Source organism: Phocoena sinus, chromosome 18 (assembly GCF_008692025.1).
Source record: "Phocoena sinus isolate mPhoSin1 chromosome 18, mPhoSin1.pri, whole genome shotgun sequence".
Classification (NCBI taxonomy): Eukaryota; Metazoa; Chordata; class Mammalia; order Artiodactyla; family Phocoenidae; genus Phocoena; species Phocoena sinus.
In genome coordinates this window covers 79479990-79496389 of record NC_045780.1, presented here as the reverse complement: position 1 = coordinate 79496389, position 16400 = coordinate 79479990, and the positions used below count along the sequence as shown (strand labels likewise).

The 16400-nt window shown below is 62.8% G+C and overlaps 1 protein-coding gene across 1 annotated transcript in view; it reads left to right on the top strand.

Moving 5' to 3' along the window:
• GAS6 (growth arrest specific 6) overlaps positions 1–16400 on the top strand; it is a 32069-nt gene extending 15669 nt beyond the window's left edge. Inside the window, exons 5-15 of the mRNA XM_032611744.1 lie at positions 2702–2824; positions 3590–3712; positions 5976–6098; positions 6645–6766; positions 7394–7512; positions 7763–7952; positions 9346–9510; positions 10510–10678; positions 13882–14054; positions 14895–15123; positions 15966–16400. Of these exons, the coding sequence (XP_032467635.1) occupies positions 2702–2824; positions 3590–3712; positions 5976–6098; positions 6645–6766; positions 7394–7512; positions 7763–7952; positions 9346–9510; positions 10510–10678; positions 13882–14054; positions 14895–15123; positions 15966–16117 (1688 nt within the window). The 3' untranslated portion in view covers positions 16118–16400. The remainder of the gene's footprint in view (positions 1–2701; positions 2825–3589; positions 3713–5975; positions 6099–6644; positions 6767–7393; positions 7513–7762; positions 7953–9345; positions 9511–10509; positions 10679–13881; positions 14055–14894; positions 15124–15965) is intronic.

Below are 16400 nucleotides of genomic sequence, written 5' to 3'. Positions count from 1 at the left end.
CTTAGGCAGACATGGGAGCATCACAGCAGTTCAGCTTCCGGTCGTGACGCTTCACTTGTAGCAGACTTTTGGTGTGGTCAACTTGCCGCACCAGTTCCTTCGTTTTAAATTATGTGTTCAAACTGATGCGTTTGTTTTACTTCCTGGGTTTCAGGCTGTCCTTTTCCTGAGACTATAAAAAGTTGTCTGATATTTCATGTTTAGGCTTATAACCTGCCTCGGACATCTCTGATGCAGTGAGGAGGGGGGGCTCCGTGTGGTCACTTATTCTAGATGTGCCTCCCCCGGGGGTCCGGGATCGGTTTCTGAGGCTTTGCCTTTGGGACCCAGAAGATTTGGGCGATGCCGTCTGCGGAGTCCTGGCCGACTGTCTCCGCGAGGAAGGGTCTCGGTGCCTTTTCTCCTCCATGAGGACGACGGCCCGCATTTGCATGTATTTCCCAGCTTATAACTCGTCACACCCACACATTTCTGGAAGTGGGAGCAAAAGCCACTGAGACAGGCCTCTGCTGGCCTCAGCAGGTGCCCCACACCCCTGTCCACATAGCAGCCGCTTCTCCCTCCATCCTCTCTCAGCCATCATGGCCCTCGCCTCTCGCCTGTCGGGGACCCGGGTCGGGGCTCAGGTCTGACTCAGCCCCGAGCCCCTCTGCAGGCTGCCTGCGTCCACCGAATTCCTAGAAGCTCAGGGGCACCTGCAAACACTCTCCTTCCTCTGCCCTACAGATAAGCTTCCTAACAGGGCAACAGATGAAAGCCGCTCTCCAGCTGGGTTCCCTGTGGGGATCTCCTGGAGCTGTCCCACCCCGGGGGAGGTTGATTTTTAAAGGTGGGGCGGCGGTGGGTAGGCATTCTAGGCAAATTCCAGACAAAGGTAACGAGGCCAGGTGTGTCCTTCTGAAATAACTTTAAGTCTTTCACCAAATATGTCGAGTGGAGACGCACCCCATCTTCCCCGTCCCTCCTGCAGGGCCTCTGATGTGCCAAGTGCTGTTGGGGGAACAGCCGGGCCCTCGGCTCGGGTGCTGTCTGGGCCCCAGCACACGTTCCCCCGACCGCCCCAGTCTCCCTGCCCCCTCAGAGCCCCGTCCTGCGGAGACACTGTCGGGAAGCAGACCCGTCCGTCATCTCAGCCCTGGCACTGGGCTTGACCCCCGCCGCCCCGGCCCTCCTGTCCCCCGGGGGAGCCCCCGTTACAGCGGCATGGGGGCCACAGGGCTGACCGCTGGACCCCCCTTCCTCACTCTCCGAGCGCCAGACCCAGTTCCTACTTGCTCAGGGGCCGAAGGCACTCACCGAGTCCACCAAGGACAGCTGTGCATGAGTCTCCGAAATACCCGGAGGTGTGTGTCCGGGGCACACTTGCAAGTGTTTTGTTGGCTGTAATTGTGCAGGGCAAGCAAGCTTTGAGGGGTCCCGTGGAAAGGTCACAAGAAGAGCCCAGTGAGAGACGTGGGTTCCAGGGTTGCGTACACAAACAGTTATGCTGGGCCCTCCCTGAGGGGGTCCCCGGTGACCGGGCCCCCAGACCCACAGGGACACAGTGGGACAAAGCACGGTGTTGGGTCCATGCCAAGGACAGGGGCTGGCACGAGGCCTGCTGAGCCGGGGGACACAGGGGCCCACTGCCCTCCTGGGACCAGGAGCAAGGCCACGGTGGAAACACTGTCCCCAGACCCGCGTCCGGCTGGAGACGTCAGCGTCCTGAGAAAGAAGTGAAGAGGCGGGGGTGAGTGCCCGCCTGGCGCTCTCAACGGTCACGTGCTGGCTTGGCCTGTTCCTAGTGACCAGGCTGTGGAGTGAGTGGTGACCTCAGCTCCACACGGGGCGGGGGCAGAGGGAGGGCGGGAGCGCCGCGGCCACCTGTCGTGGGCTTCCCAGCGCTCAGACGGGCCCGTCGCTCGGTGAATAAAGACGCACGGCAGTGCCTGGCTCAGGTGCTGCAGGTGGACGCCCGGGTATGAGAAGGTAGTGGCCGCTGGCACACAGAAAGGCGGCATCGCGGGGCTGAGCCTGGCCGGGTGGCTGCCCTGCCGTCTCCAGGGCCCCGGGAAATGTGCCCCGTTCCCCTCCACTGAAAGCAGGACGATCAGAGAAGCAGGGTGGCCGTTGGTCACCAGCACCGCTGAAGCCGACAGGCCGTGGGGCCGGCGTCTGTCGGAGAGAAAGGGGAGCAGCGGAGCCCGGGGCCCGGACGGCCTGGACCGTGTCCAAGCGGAGGCAGAGGCAGCAGGCCCACCCGAGGGGCGGGCGGGGAGGCTGTGGGTGCCCCCTGTGCGAACTGGACCCCACAGGCCAGGGGTCCTGGCCTGGCAGGGTGGACACGGCCGCCAGGGGAGGGGAATGTTCTGTGTCTGCCGGGCTGGCCCGTGGACCGGCCAGGGCCCTGTGGACCTGCTCCCCGGGAGGTCCAAGCTCCCGGGGCCCAGCCAGGCCCACTCCCCTCCTCCGCTGCCCCGGGGCCGCGGCCCTGACCTCGGGCCCAGGGGGTGGGCGGCCACTCCCCCCGAGCTGACCTGGGTTTCCTGGGATCGGCAGGGCCCGGCCAGCCTGGTCTGTGACCCCCTTCCGCCCAGAGGTGGGTGTCCTGTGCGGCCCGCCGGGGCCAGTGGAGGGGACGTTAGTGCCCCAGACCTGCCTCGGTTTCCTCCCAGCTGACCAGGGGCAGCTCAGGGCCTCCCTCTCCTTCCTTCCAACTCAGAGCTGCCGGATCAGTGCTACCCAGACCCCTGCGATAAGGGGGGGACCCAGGTCTGCCAGGACCTCATGGGCACCTTCTACTGCCAGTGCAGAGACGGCTGGGCGGGACGGCTCTGCAACAGAGGTAAGGCCACGGCCTGGGGGCGGGCCTGGGCATAGGCGTCAGGCCCTCCCTGCAGGGCCACCCGAGGGCCCCGGGCTGGTGGGGCCCTGAGTCCTTCTCTCTTCCGCCTCTCCCCACCGGGCCGCCTGCCTGCCCCGCTGGGGACACAGCTGCACTGGCCCGTCTGGCTGAGAGCAGAGAGAGGAGAAGCGGGAGGGCAGCAGGCCGGGGGTCCAGGCCCCTCGCTGGCCGGCCCCCTCCCAGCTCCCGGGAGAAGATGGGCGGGCGGGGTCCTCCCAAGAGCGCGAATGTTTGCACAGCGCGGGAGGTCTTGCCTCTGCCCCCCGGGCGGGGCGCCACCCAGCTTGAAAAGCCACCGTGCTGAGCCCTGAACTGTGCTCTAGCCAGGCCACCTCCTTGGGGGGGGGGGGGGGCGCCGGGGAGGGCGATGACCCCTCCTGAGAGCAGGTCTGGGCCTGCGGTGGGCAGCAGGAGTGCCCTGTAGCTGCCCCGCCCGGCGCGGCCCCCCTACGCTGATCAGAAAGGAGTCAAGAGACTCTCTGAGTCTACAGTGTGCAGGGTCAGCCGCGAAGCTGCAGGAAGCCCCCAGGACGTGGTTAGAACCCTCAGGGGGCCCCCTGGCTGCAGTGGGAGCCCTGGGCCCCTGGGCCCTCCCACCCAGGATCTGAGGGTGGATCCCATGGGGTCGGAGATGCAGACTGCGACGTGCTCCAGGCGGGTTGTGGGTCACCTCTGGCTCTCTCCGTCCCTGTGTCCTGTTCCCAGATGTCAATGAGTGCAGCCAGGAGAGCGGGAGCTGCAGCCAGATTTGCTACAACAAGCCGGGCAGCTTCCAGTGTGGCTGCCACAGCGGCTACACACTCTCCCTGGACGGCCGGACCTGCCACGGTGAGGCCCTGGGTCCTGGTTGCCGTCCTCTCTCCTCCTCCCCCATTTTCTCCCGCGATTGCCAAGTTGCCGGTTGGCTGGAGCCACAGTCGCTTTGCTCCTCTGCGAGAGGCTGCAGGCCGTGGCTGGTCCCTCAGGCTCTGGAGGCTGTGGGCATCCTGCAGACACAGCACATGCCCGGGCATGTCTGCGGCCACGGGGAGCTGCCCCGGCACCTCCACATGGGCTGATGCACCAGGACCTGTGGACGGGGCCGGCCCAGCTGGGGAGGCCGTGCCTACTGCCCCAGGATGGGAGGCGGCTGCCAGGCCTCCTTCCAGGCCACAGAGCCTGCAGAGGCTTCTGTGCCAGTCGGGGTCCGGGACATCTGGGGCGGGGGTGGGGGGTGGGCAGGGAGCCTAGGGTCCCACTGCTCACCGCTTACAAAACCAGCGCTCACAGCTGGCAGAAAGGAAAGGTGGCTTTAATCAGAAGGCCAGCGATCTGGGGAGATGGCGCCCTCAGAGGCCCCCAGAAACCACCTCCGAAGATTCTGCCCGGCCCTGAAAGCTTCTAAAGGGAAACAGAGAAGGAATCTTGAGTTCATCCCTGAGATGGGGGGTCAGAGTCCTTGCCGTCCCCCACTGTGTGCGGGCGTGCCGACTCCTCACGGCCTCCCTCTAGATGCGATCTTGGTCACACAGTTCGTTCGGGGGATTACTGGAGGGGAAGCTGGGGGGAGATCTGGTCATCTGTTCACTATTCTTCATTTCTACTCCTGTGATCTACAGAAAGGAGACAGGTTAGGCGAGGTATTGTGTGATCAAGAGATCTGAGAGGTGTGCCTGGGCTGGAGATGAGTAGAGCATGGGGGTGCCTGGTCGAAAGCCAGTTGCAATATGGCTCTGTTAAAGTGACAAGGAAGGGGGCTTCCTGAGGGCAGTTTCCGGTAGAGAGCTGCTTACAAATCCCCCCTGTCAGACATCATTCCATTTCTATGGGGTTAGGGGTGAAGGTCCGTCTTCTGTAACTTCTTCCTGCTGACATAGGCGCCGTATTCTCAGAGTGGAAGACGTTGACGTGGGTCTGTAGCATCTCTTTGCTGACAGTTTTCGTTGTCCGCTTACACATAGGGGCAGAGCCGGCTACAATTATTTTGATGCCCACAAACATATAGATTATTATGAGCAAAAGTGTTAATCCCATTCTCGTGAGGCCAGTTCTTGGAATTGTGAAGCCAGAGATTCAGTTCTGCTCAGGACGGAGCAGCCCGCGTCATGGCTGCAGTCTGGTCCTTGTGCAGATGGGTCCTGACGATGTGGAACCGTGTAGGTTTACAGGCTCCCTGCGGGGAGCAGGTGCCCTTTGTGTTGTCTCCTTCCCACGATTGATCGCGGGGAGAAATCTTAGTTTCCACATCTGAAAGCCTGCGTTTGCTCAACTGGCCTTGTAATGAGGTCGTGAGTCTTTGAGGCATGCGGTCCTGTGTGCCATCTGAGGAATCGATGTTATTTGAAGTAACGGTTGCGCTTTCTAGAAAGTCCCTCTGTCACTTTAGGAACCAGTTCTTAACTGCAGGCTTTCTGTACTTGTTTACCAGAGGGGCGGAGGGGATGGAACCTCAGGACTGACCCTCGATTGTCAGTTACAGCGACTGTGGCGTTGGCTTCCCACGGGCAGCCCCCGGTGCGAGGGGAGGGGGTTGGAACCAGGGAGCCTGAGTGAGGCCTGGCAGGCAGTGGTCAGCTCCGTGGTCAGCGCAGGGCTCCAGGGCGCAGGCTGGGACTTCTAGTCAAAGGGCCCCAGGAGTCACTTTTTTAACCTTCCTGGACTGCAGTCATTGGAATTAAGCACCAGTTGTGTGCAGCCCGGCCAGGTGGTGCCCTGTACAGCGTCCGGAATCAGCCTTCTCAGCGAGGCCCCTGATCAGCAGTGCCCCCCCAACCCCTGCTCCTGGGCTGGGGCTGGAAAGCCCAGTGGATGGAGGGAAGGGAGGAGGCAGGAGAGGAGCAGGGAGGGGAGGGGGAGAGGAGGGGAGAGAAGGGAGGGGGAGGGGAGGAGGGGAGGGAGGAGAGGGAGGGGAGGGAGGGGAGGGGAATGGGGGAGGGAGGGGAGGAGGGCTGCGTTGCCCAGGGTGCAGTGGTGACACTGCCAGGCCAGGCTGTGCTCACTGCAGAGCTGGATGCCTCTCAGCGGCGGCTCCCAGCCCGGCTGGCGGCATCTCATTTCGGGCCGGCTGCCAGCAGGCCTGGTGGACCTGAAACACAGCTGGCTTTTCCTGCAGACTTGGATGAATGTGCGGACGCAGGCGCCTGTGGGGAGGCTCAGTGCCAGAACCTGCCGGGCTCCTACTCCTGCCTCTGCGACGAGGGCTACGCGTTCAGCTCCCAGGAGAAGTCCTGCCGAGGTGCCCGCCCCGACACCACACGGGACACGCACACACACGCGTGCGCAGGGCACTGCTCTCCCGGGAGCACAGCGTGCTTGAGCACTCGTGTGGGTTCTGCGTACCTGCACACATGCGACCTGGCACGTGCCTCTTGTGCACCTGGGCCTCTTCCCCAGAGACACAGGGAGACCGACCAGGCGGGGCCCCTGTGCTTCTGGGCAACGGGCTTCTCTCCTGCCCTTGGTGCAGCCTAGCCCAGCCGAGTCCGGGGGCGCCGAGAGCCATGCCCCCTCCCACCGCCTTCCTGCCTGGGGCCAGCGGCTGCCCCCTCCACCAGGGAGGGGATGGGGTAGTCCTGGCCCTGCCCGCCCACCAGGCTGTCCCTGTGCCCCATGCTGACGGCCTCCGTCCCGCGTCCCCAGGGAGGAGCCGGCCAGCTGGGCGGGAGCCACGGGCCTGGAGCTCCCGGGTCTCGGGCTGGGGACTCACGTCCGTGGCGGTGTGATGGGGCAGCAGGGTGCGTGGTGGCGTCAGCGGGCTCAGGCGCTTCCTTGTGGCTGGCAGATGTGGACGAGTGTGCGGAGGGGCGCTGCGAGCAGGCCTGCGTCAACTCCCCTGGGAGCTACACCTGCCACTGCGACGGGCGCGGGGGCCTCAAGCTGTCCCCGGACATGAACACCTGCGAGGTAGCGCCCGGCCCGGCCTCCCGGCTGCACTGTGGCCCCGCGTGGGGTTGGCTGGGAGCGCGTCCTCAGGCCCCGTGGGGAGAGGCGGGGTGGGAGGCGTGGCCGTGCCGTCCGATGTTTGGTTGTGGCCACCTCAGCTCCTCCCCAGGGTGACTCACTCATACACGCGTGACCGCAGCCCCTGCCTGGGCTGTGCGATGCATGGGCAGCAAGCGCTCCCTGACCGTGAGGGCAGGCCCACCCTGGCTGCCCTGTGACCCCCCCCGGGGCTCCCACCGTGCGGTCCTCCAGGTAGTGGAGAAGCCGCATTGTAGAGCACGGAACATTCTAGAAACAACTTCAAGGTCTCCATTTTTTGCTTGTTTTACAACATTTTATAGTTGTTTTTATTATTCTCCGTACGTTTGAAATATTCCATAATTAAAATATGAAAGCAGAAGGGAAATGCACAGGGAAGGAGGGTGCTGGAGAGCCAGCAGGGAGCGGGGGGCCTCTGAAAACATCGGAGACCAGCCTCCCCTGGGAGCCCCCATGGTGGGCTGGGCTGGGGGCAGCAGGGTCCCTGGGGGTTCCAGTGGGAGCCTGGCCGAGGGCCCCCACCTGAGACCAGCTTCCCGCTCCCCACAGGACATCCTGCCCTGCGTGCCCTTCAACGTGGCCAAGAGTGTGAAGTCGCTGTACCTGGGCCGCATGTTCAGCGGGACGCCCGTGATTAGACTGCGCTTCAAACGGCTGCAGCCCACGAGGTGAGAGGACGGCCCGAGCATCTGGGCCTGACGGCGGGGGTCAAAGTCAGCCCTGTGCTCGCGTCCCGGCCGGGGAGCCCACAGTCCAGCACAGCCGCGCACGCCTCCCTGGGGACTCGCTGCTGGCGTTGGGGTGCGGGGCGGCATTCGGCCCGCTCACCTGGGCTCTTCCCGAGGCCAGGCGAGCCCCGCCGGGAGGGGTCACGCGCCACGACCCACGTGTAACCCACTCGTTTCTGCCCGCGCTCAGACTGGTGGCTGAGTTCGACTTCAGGACCTTCGATCCTGAGGGCGTCCTGTTCTTCGCCGGAGGCCATCGGGACAGCACCTGGATCGTCCTGGGCCTGCGGGCCGGCCGACTGGAGCTGCAGCTCCGCTACCAGGGCGTGGGCCGTGTCACCAGCAGCGGACCCATCATCAACCACGGCTCGTGGCAGACGGTGAGCGTGGCCCCCTCTGCGCTGCCTGGGCCGGCCCGGGGCTCCTGGGCCCGGCTCTCGGTGTGGGGCAGGGTCAGACGTGACTCGTGACGCCGTCCCAGGCTCTGGCCCCCTGGCCTGCTCTGTTCGTGCTGACCTCCAGCCTCCTGATGGAGGTGCCCTGACCGCCCAGAGCCTGAACTGCAGCCGGTCGCTCTGGAGCTGCCGCTCTGTCCTCCATCGTGATGCCTGGAGCAAAGCAGCCTGTGACACGCAGGCCCCCTCCCCAAACTTGGAGGCCCCTTAGTTGGAACTGGGCTTTTAGAAGTAAGTGCTTGAAAGAGAGATGGGAAAAGCATTCTTTTTTCCTCTAGAAGTGAAGATTAAATGGAAAAATTTGCCCTGGTCTCTGCGAATAAAAACAATGTAGACGTTTGCTAATATTTCCGTCCTGTCGGTGGCGTCTAGCTCCTCCTTTCCTGGACTCTTAAAGCACGAGCATCTCCAAAGCAGCAGGAGGGATGCCTTCTGCAAAGTTACAGATAAAACAGTCGACCTAGAGGGAAGCCGTCTCGGGGTTGAGGGAGCTCCACACGTGGGAACCCGCTGCCCTGCGGTTGAGGGCAGGAGGGTCCCGAGCGGGGCTGGGACACTGCCTGAGGGGAAGAGGCTAGAGGAGGCAAGACCAGTGGACGCACGTGGCTGCCAGCCCACCCAAGGCACAAACTGGTCCTCGAGGTGCAGGGCCAGTTCCACAACGACCTCTGCCCACTCTCCCTGCCCCTGAGGCTCCCCACATGTGCACACTGCTGTCTCCTGACCGAATTCAGACCCAGTACCTAAATGTTTCTCCACCTGAGCCAGAAAGGAGATTGAGGGGCTTCTGGGTCATTAGGAAGATGCATCATGTATAGAGTGACAGATTTTTTAATTTTCCTACCAGGAAAGCAGGGAAGGGTGGCAAGTTTTAGAAAGAATTCGTATGTTCAGTCAGCATTCAACTGTGCCAGGCACTATTGCTGGAGATCCCGAAGTAACATATGTCCTCTAGTATTCAAAGTGCTCAGTGAGGGGTAGGAGAAGCTAGGGACCAGAGGTGTCAGGGCTGACCCAAGCGGGCAGTGACCTCAGGCCCCCAGAAGGCAGCTCCCTGACTGAGGCTTAGTTTAGGGTCCAGAGATGGGGAAGGGGTTCCAGGTGGGCTCACCTGCAGGAGGAGGGGCGGCCAGGGGGAGGGAGTAGCGCTGGGGGGGAAACGAAAACCGGCAGGGTCGGAGCCACACCATAGATGCCAGGGAAGCAGTACAGGTGATGAGCATGGCCCCCCCGAGGCTGGGGGTCTCGAATTGGTACCCAAGGCTCGGCGCCCCTTCAGAAGGTGCACATCCACCCTCACAGCACTTGTGCTCTTCAGATCTCTGTTGAGGAGCTCGAACGGAACCTGGTGATCAAGGTGAACAAGGATGCTGTCATGAAGATCGCCGTGGCCGGTGACCTGTTCCAGCTGGACAGAGGACTATACCATCTGAACCTGACCGTGGGAGGCGTTCCCTTCAAGGAGAAAGACCTCGTCCAGCCTGTAAGTACTGTCCTTAGCCCCTGAGGTCGGAGCCCAGGTGGCTGAGCACAGGGTTAACCCTGAGGGCCCTGGCAGAGGACCGGAAGGGAGGCAGGCGTCCCTAGACCTTAACAAGCCGCAGTGCAGCTACCTCGTGCACCTCACCATCTCGCTACGAAACTCATTTGCGTTTTCGTCTAAATTGATGATAAAAATGTCTATTTTGCAGAGGAGATAAATCACAATGAAATTATCCTTTAACAAAAAGAACACTCAACTTTTCTGGACAGTTCCCAAGAACATTCGGGTTGTTAACCCTGCTGGGATTCCCATAGGGGAAACAAGACCTGATGGGAGGTTGGCGTTGGTCATTTCCCAAAGTCCTGTCCCGTCTCATCACCCCACTCCCCCGGTGTGCTGATGTCCACGGCCAGAATCCCTGGTGTTCCGGGTCTGATTTCCACACTGAACACGAGGCGTGAGTCCAACACGCTGAGGTTCCGGGTAGGGGGCGGTGGCGGCAGCCCTCCAGAGGGCCGGCCCACACCCCAGAGTCCCATCCGTGTGCCTCACGCCCCCTCGTTTTACAGACAAAGGCTGGGGCGACCTGATGTGCGCAGAGCCACGTGGCAAGTGCACAGCTGCGGGTCCCCAGCCCCGCCCTACACACCCCAGGTGCTTTGGGCGCCTGGCAGGAGCGCAGGCACAGCTGCTGTGGAAGGGGCCCCTCGCCCTCGTCCTTCCAGGCGGTGGTCAGCGCCCTGTGTCTGTTAGACGAGTGGGGACCGGGTGCAGGCAGAGGAGGACGGGTGGGGCGCGGATGTGCCACGTGTGCTGCTGCGTGTGCCGTGTACCTGGAGTCGGGTAGCAAATCCCTCCGTGAGCGCAGAGCCTGTAGTGGAAACACCTCCCCCCGCAGGATTCATCCACGTTAGTGGTGGATTTCCACGTGCCTGCGCCGGGAGGGCGCCGTGGGAGCGGGCGGCACCAGTAAGCCACCGGGGGTCTCTGTTTTTCCAGATGAACCCCCGTCTGGACGGCTGCCTGAGGAGTTGGCACTGGCTGGACGGTGAGGACACCACCGTCCAGGAGACGGTCAAGGCGAACGTGAACATGCAGTGCTTCTCCTTGACCGAGAGAGGCTCCTTCTTCCCTGGGAGAGGGTTTGCCTCCTACAGCCTGGATTATGGTGAGTCCTGGCTCCTGCATCGGGATGGCTGTGCTTGTCCTTGCAGCCAAAATACGCCGAAATGCACAAAAAACCAGAGAAGCAGGAGACAGTTTCCTACCGGGGAAGACAGCAGGAGGGACGGCCTCACGGCCCCCGGGCTACGGGCGGGGCACAGGCCCACTCCCAGGGCGCAGGGCTGGGAAAAAAAGGGACGGAGGAGGGTGTCGGTGCTTGGTGGCCGAGACGGGCAGGCGGATGCAGGGCTCTAAGGGGAGCTTCCCGGAAGGTTCTGAGACGAGACAGCTCAGACTCGTCCACGTAGATGTAGACAGAGCCCCTCGGGAACGCCCAGCACTGCAGTCACAGCGCCGTGGCCGTGGGGAGGGGGCAACAGCTCAAGGAGTCCCTGAGCTCAAGCTTCAGACGGACGAGAAGAGAGGCCCCAAGGAGCCGAGGCTTTAACAGCCGCTATGGAGGCAGCAAAGGAGCTTCTCCTTCACACCCGGGGAGACAGGAGCAGGCCTCGTAGCGGGCGGGGTGGGCAGCCGGGGACCAGCGTGCTGCCGCAGGGAACACAGGGTCGGCCCGGAGTCCCTCCGGCTTCTGTGAAGCAGGGCCCTTCATTCCTGGAACAAACCACAACTATCTCTTCCCTTTTATTATCCATCAGTGACAACTTTTACAGTAAAGACAAATTATCCTCCCGTGCTGAGAAGTGAGCACTTAGATGTCAGCTTTATGTGAAACGAGTGAACGTTCCAAATCCCGGCGGTACCATTGCCACCCCTGCTCTGGGGATGTCAACCCGGACGGTGCGGGGGCCGGGGACGGTAGCGGTTCCATTTGAGTCTGGACCCAGGATTTCCCTGACTTCCCCTCTGACAGGGTTGAAGTTAGCCTCTGTTTCCCAGGGGGCACCAGCTGGAGCCCTGAGGTGTCACCACACCTGGGCTCACGGGCCTTAGTGACTTCCAAGTTGAGGATGTTGGGAGAGCCCTGGGTCCCGGCCCAGGGACACCTCGCACAGAACCGTGTGCCTCTTTCCGAGGGTCGGGAAGGCGTCTAGAGCCTGGGATGCCCGGCAGCCCCAGGTGGACACCTGGTCCAGGGAGGCTCCAGGGTCGCCCCTCTCCCCTTCTCCACAGCCCACTCCTCCTGCCAGGCTCCTGGCATTGCTGCCAAGGTCCCCGCTCCCGGCTCTGCTCCCCCCTCCACACTCTCACCCTAAGAGAGTCCCCGGGGTACCCCCAGTCCCTCTCTGTTCTTAGACTCTGAGCCTTTCATGGTTGAAGGTGCACACGTGACCCCCCACCCCCACCCCGGCCCTGCTTGTCAGCCCAGGAGGGCAGGTGGCCTGCTGCCTCCTTCAGACCTCACTGCCCTGGTGGCCTGCAAGTTCAAGGAGGGTCCGTCCAGCTCGGAGGACGTGGGGCCTGCTCCCTCCTCCTTAGCAAGTCGGGCCATCCTCTCAAGACCTTGTGTCACTGTCCCCTTTTCTGTCTTTAATTGTCAAAAGCACCACCACGTCACTGAAGGGTCTTTAGAAAAGAACCATTGACCCCTAATCGCACCACCTCATACAAAACACGTCACTCTTTCAGTCTTTGTTTTTGTACGTGCAAACCTAGAGCATCCTGTGATGTTTACTATCACATCACAGAGCATAAACGTTTAATTCCTTTCTCACTAACACTGTGGTAACACAGACACCGCAGGCGCAGTCTCCACTGGCTGCGGTGCCGTCCCCGTGCCCGTCACCGTGCCTGCTGTGGGCTGCTCGCCGCTCTTGCTGCATGGTTTTGACCTTCAAATTCTGTGACAACAAAGGCCAAATGGTAGTCAGAACTCTATGCATTTTTATTATGTCTTGAACTATACCGTCAACGCTCTCACGTTACAACACAGAAAGGACGCATTAGGAAATGACAGATCCTGTCCTCAGCAGCAGGTCCCAGTGGGTCTGGACTCACTGGGTCTCAAAGCCTGAGAAGCCCTCGGTAAGGGGCACGGGGTCGACCCCACTGTGCACCCGAGAAAACTTCCCCAGGGCGGCCGAGGCGTTGGTGCCTTGAGCACGCTTCTGGCAACCAGGCCGCGGGCCTCGTCTGTCCGGGGACTCAGCAGGGAACACACTCCCCCGCCGCAGGGGTGCAGGGGGAGCTCGGCCGCAGAGGAGAAGGCCGGGTCTGTGCGTTCGATTCGATGAACAATTATGGAAACTGGCCATAACAGGCCCCTCTGGGATGGGGACGCACACGCGATTTGAGGGGCACACAGTCCACGGGGGGGAGAGACCGGCCCACGGCGAGGTCCGAGCCCAAATGTTCGCAGACGTGGCCTCAGCATCCTTCTGCCGAAGCAGCCCCTGCCTGACATTCTCAGGAGGTAGAAACACTTAAAAGCCAAGAGGGCGGAGGCTGTCTGGCCTCTTCAGCAGCAGGTGATCACGCGTGGGGAGGAAACGTGAGGTGGCGTTCGCCCTCCGAGAACCAGAGTGCAGCCCTGCCACCACAAGTGCTTTGGAGCAGTTTGTGCAAGAGGCGTGCACCACGTATACTCATTCAGATGCGTCGTATACATGACACGCACCGTGTGGTTTATAATCCACACGCGGTACCTACGGCGGCCCGTCTAACACACCCGAACGAAACCTCACCCGCGGAGGCGTCGATTGTGACGGTAGAAAAGTGCAGCTCAGGATGTAAGACCGTATGTGCTGTTGAGTGGGGCTTGTGGAAGCTCCCATTTTCTTCGCGCCTTTAACTTTTCAAAGTCCTTCAGCTTGCGGGGCTGCACGAGGCCGCAGGTGAGGTGCAGAGGGTCGAAGGCTGAGACGCCCGCCCCGTTCAACTGACCTGCGGGGAGGGAGTCGGGGGCGCCTGGGGGCTGAGCACGGCCCGAGTGGCGCGTCTGAGGTCCCGGCGGGACTAGGTGGCCCGGTGGTCACGCGAAGGGGCACTCGGGGGAGCGGGCGGCGTGGCCATCCTCAGGCGGCCTGGGGCCTCTGGACTGCGGCCCAGACCTGAGTCCAGAGCCCGGCCCCCGTCACTTCCCCGCTGCTGGCGCGAACCGCGGGTTCTGGGAGGCTGTTACCGGTTTCCCACCTCCTCCGCCGCCCGGCGTCCTCTCCTGCCCGGGGCCGCGGGGGAGCTGAGCTCGCCGCGTCTCTCTCCCCGCCTCTCCGGTCTGGATCGCCCTGTGATGTGCCGCCTTCATCGCAGCTCGGACATCGCCGGATGTCGGGACCGAGACCACCTGGGAAGTAGAGGCCGTGGCTCGGATCCGCCCCGCCGCCGACACAGGGATGCTGCTTGCGCTGGTGGGCGATGACCAGGCCGTGGCCCTCTCCGTGGCCCTGGTCGACTACCACTCCACCAAGAAGCTCAAAAAGCAGGTACCACTCACTGCCCCACCCCACCCCCGACCCCTGAGGACGAAGTGCCGCCCCAGCGCCCAGTGCCCAGCCGGGCCGCGGCCCACACCGCGCCCCTCGAGGTGCCAGCCCGCCCTCCCCGCCTCTCTCCAGGGTCTGAGCAGCCACGCGTGGCTCGGGGACAATGTTGGGCTCCCGAAAGCCAGTTGCGCGGTGGGGAGGCTTTCCCACCTGCTCAGTGGGGCAGCAGTTTGAGTTAATTGCTCGTATGTAAGCCAAAGGATTTTGCTCACAGATCAGATCTTCCTTTTGAAAAAGATGTGCAAACGTGCCCCAGGCCCTTGTCATGCGGGCCCCTGGGGACGCAGGCGGAGCTCTGGGCACACGCCCCGGACACGCTGCCCGTCACCTCCACGCAGCCCCCCTCTCCCGACTCTCCCGACACCACGCCAACACCGTGCTGACTGGACTTACTGTTTTCTCAGAGAACAGCTAAGAGGTGGCGGAAATAGGTTTATTTTCTCACCTCTGTCCTAAGAGGGGTGTGTTCACCAAGTCAGCCCGCCCACGGGGGCCACCCAGCTCCCCTCTTAGCGGGTCTGCAAGCTGATGGGCGCGGATCCGCGCCCTGCCCAGGGCGGCTTTCCCCCGTCCCGGTACTTGGGACAAACGGCCCCGAGGCCCACCCAGCTGAGACCACCTCCCCGGGCAGGGAGAGGGAGGGAGGGGAGGGCCATCGGTCATCACAGCCCCTCTGCCCTGTGTTGTCAGAGGCGTGTTCTGCCTGGACAACAGGGCCCGCGGGCACTTGGCCGCCACCCCACCTGCCCTGCCCCTGCTCAGGCGTGCTTCTCCCCGCAGCTGGTCGTCCTGGCCGTTGAGAGCGTCACCCTGGTCCTGATGGAGATCAAGGTCTGTGACGGCCAGGAGCACGTTGTGACCGTTTCTGTGAACAAGGACGAGGCCACGCTGGAGGTGGACGGCACCAAAGGCCAGAGTGAAGTGAGCCCAGCAGGGCTGCAGGAGAGGCTGGCCGTCCTCGGGAGGCACCTGCAGGGCTCCGTGCTCACCTTCGTCGGGGGGCTGCCAGGTAGGGTGCCCCAACTTGCTCGCCCCAAGCAGAACTGGGCTGCTCTGCACTAAAAGGAAGAGGGAAGCAGCCGGCCCGTGGCTGCATCGGGTGCCTCGCTGGGTGTCGGCCCTGGCCTGCCGTTGTGTGTGGCGTTCAGGCTGAGAACACGCTTGCAGGGACAAGTGGCAGCCTGAAGCTTCCCCTCCCCAGCTCCCGCACCCTCCAGGAGCCCCTCCCCCAACCATGGGCATCAGACGGTGGCTCCGGCCAAGGCTAGTGAGGAGGGTTCAGCCCACTGGGCCACGCTGGGGGCCGGGTGCCCCAGCGCCCCAGCCAGCCCCGCCCCTGAGGCCTGGTGTCCAGTTGCCATGGCAGCAGGCAGAGTGACCCCGGCCCCTCCTGCATCCGGGGCTCAGGTCTGGTCAGGTGGAGCCAGGAATCGGGGCGAAGTGGTGGCAGGAGGACGAGGCCAGGGCCTCACGTAAGCCCCCGTCCGTTCCCACCCCTCAGGGTGGGTGTCCACTTGCCGCAGACGGCGGCATCTCTGTCTTGGCCGGCAGACTCAGAGTGCATTTAGTTTTAATAAGCAGAGCTTTGAAGAGGACGAGAGAAAGCCTGGAAGCCCTGGGCGTGACTCACTCGGGCCGAGAAGATAATATTTAATTGATCTGACTATCTGTGTGCGCTCCTGGGGGCCGGGGTGCGGCGTCAAGCCTGTGTGCCCGAGCCGGATGGAGGGGTTCCGCAGGGATGGGAAACCGTGCCCTCGAGGCGGCTGGAGACGCAGAGCGGGGAGCCCGGGCCCCAGACGCCAGGCATCTCGCCCCCTGAGACGTGTTTGTTCTTCTCCCGCGGCCCAGATGTGCCAGCGACCTCGGCCCCGGTCACAGCCTTCTACCGCGGCTGCATGACGCTGGAGGTCAACCAGAAGGTTCTGGACCTGGACGAGGCCATCTACAAGCACAGCGACATCACGGCCCACTCCTGCCCCCCAGCTGAGCCGGCCGCCTAGGCTTCTGCTGCCGCCGGACGCCCGCACAGCCACGTGCGCCTTAGCTTTCTTCCCAGACCAGGAAGGACGGCGGGAGGCCCCGCACCCCTGCCCGAGACACTGATCCCTCGTCCGCCAGCTCCCCTCACGGCCTCCCTGCCCGTGTGTAACATATGTGTAAATAGCGGACTCACCTCAGCACCGCCCGAGCGGACCCGGGAAGAGAATTCTGTTATTTTTATTACCAGATGCTTCTCTCTGACCTAAAACTATGGAAAAATAAAACGTTTACGGAACCTTCCTA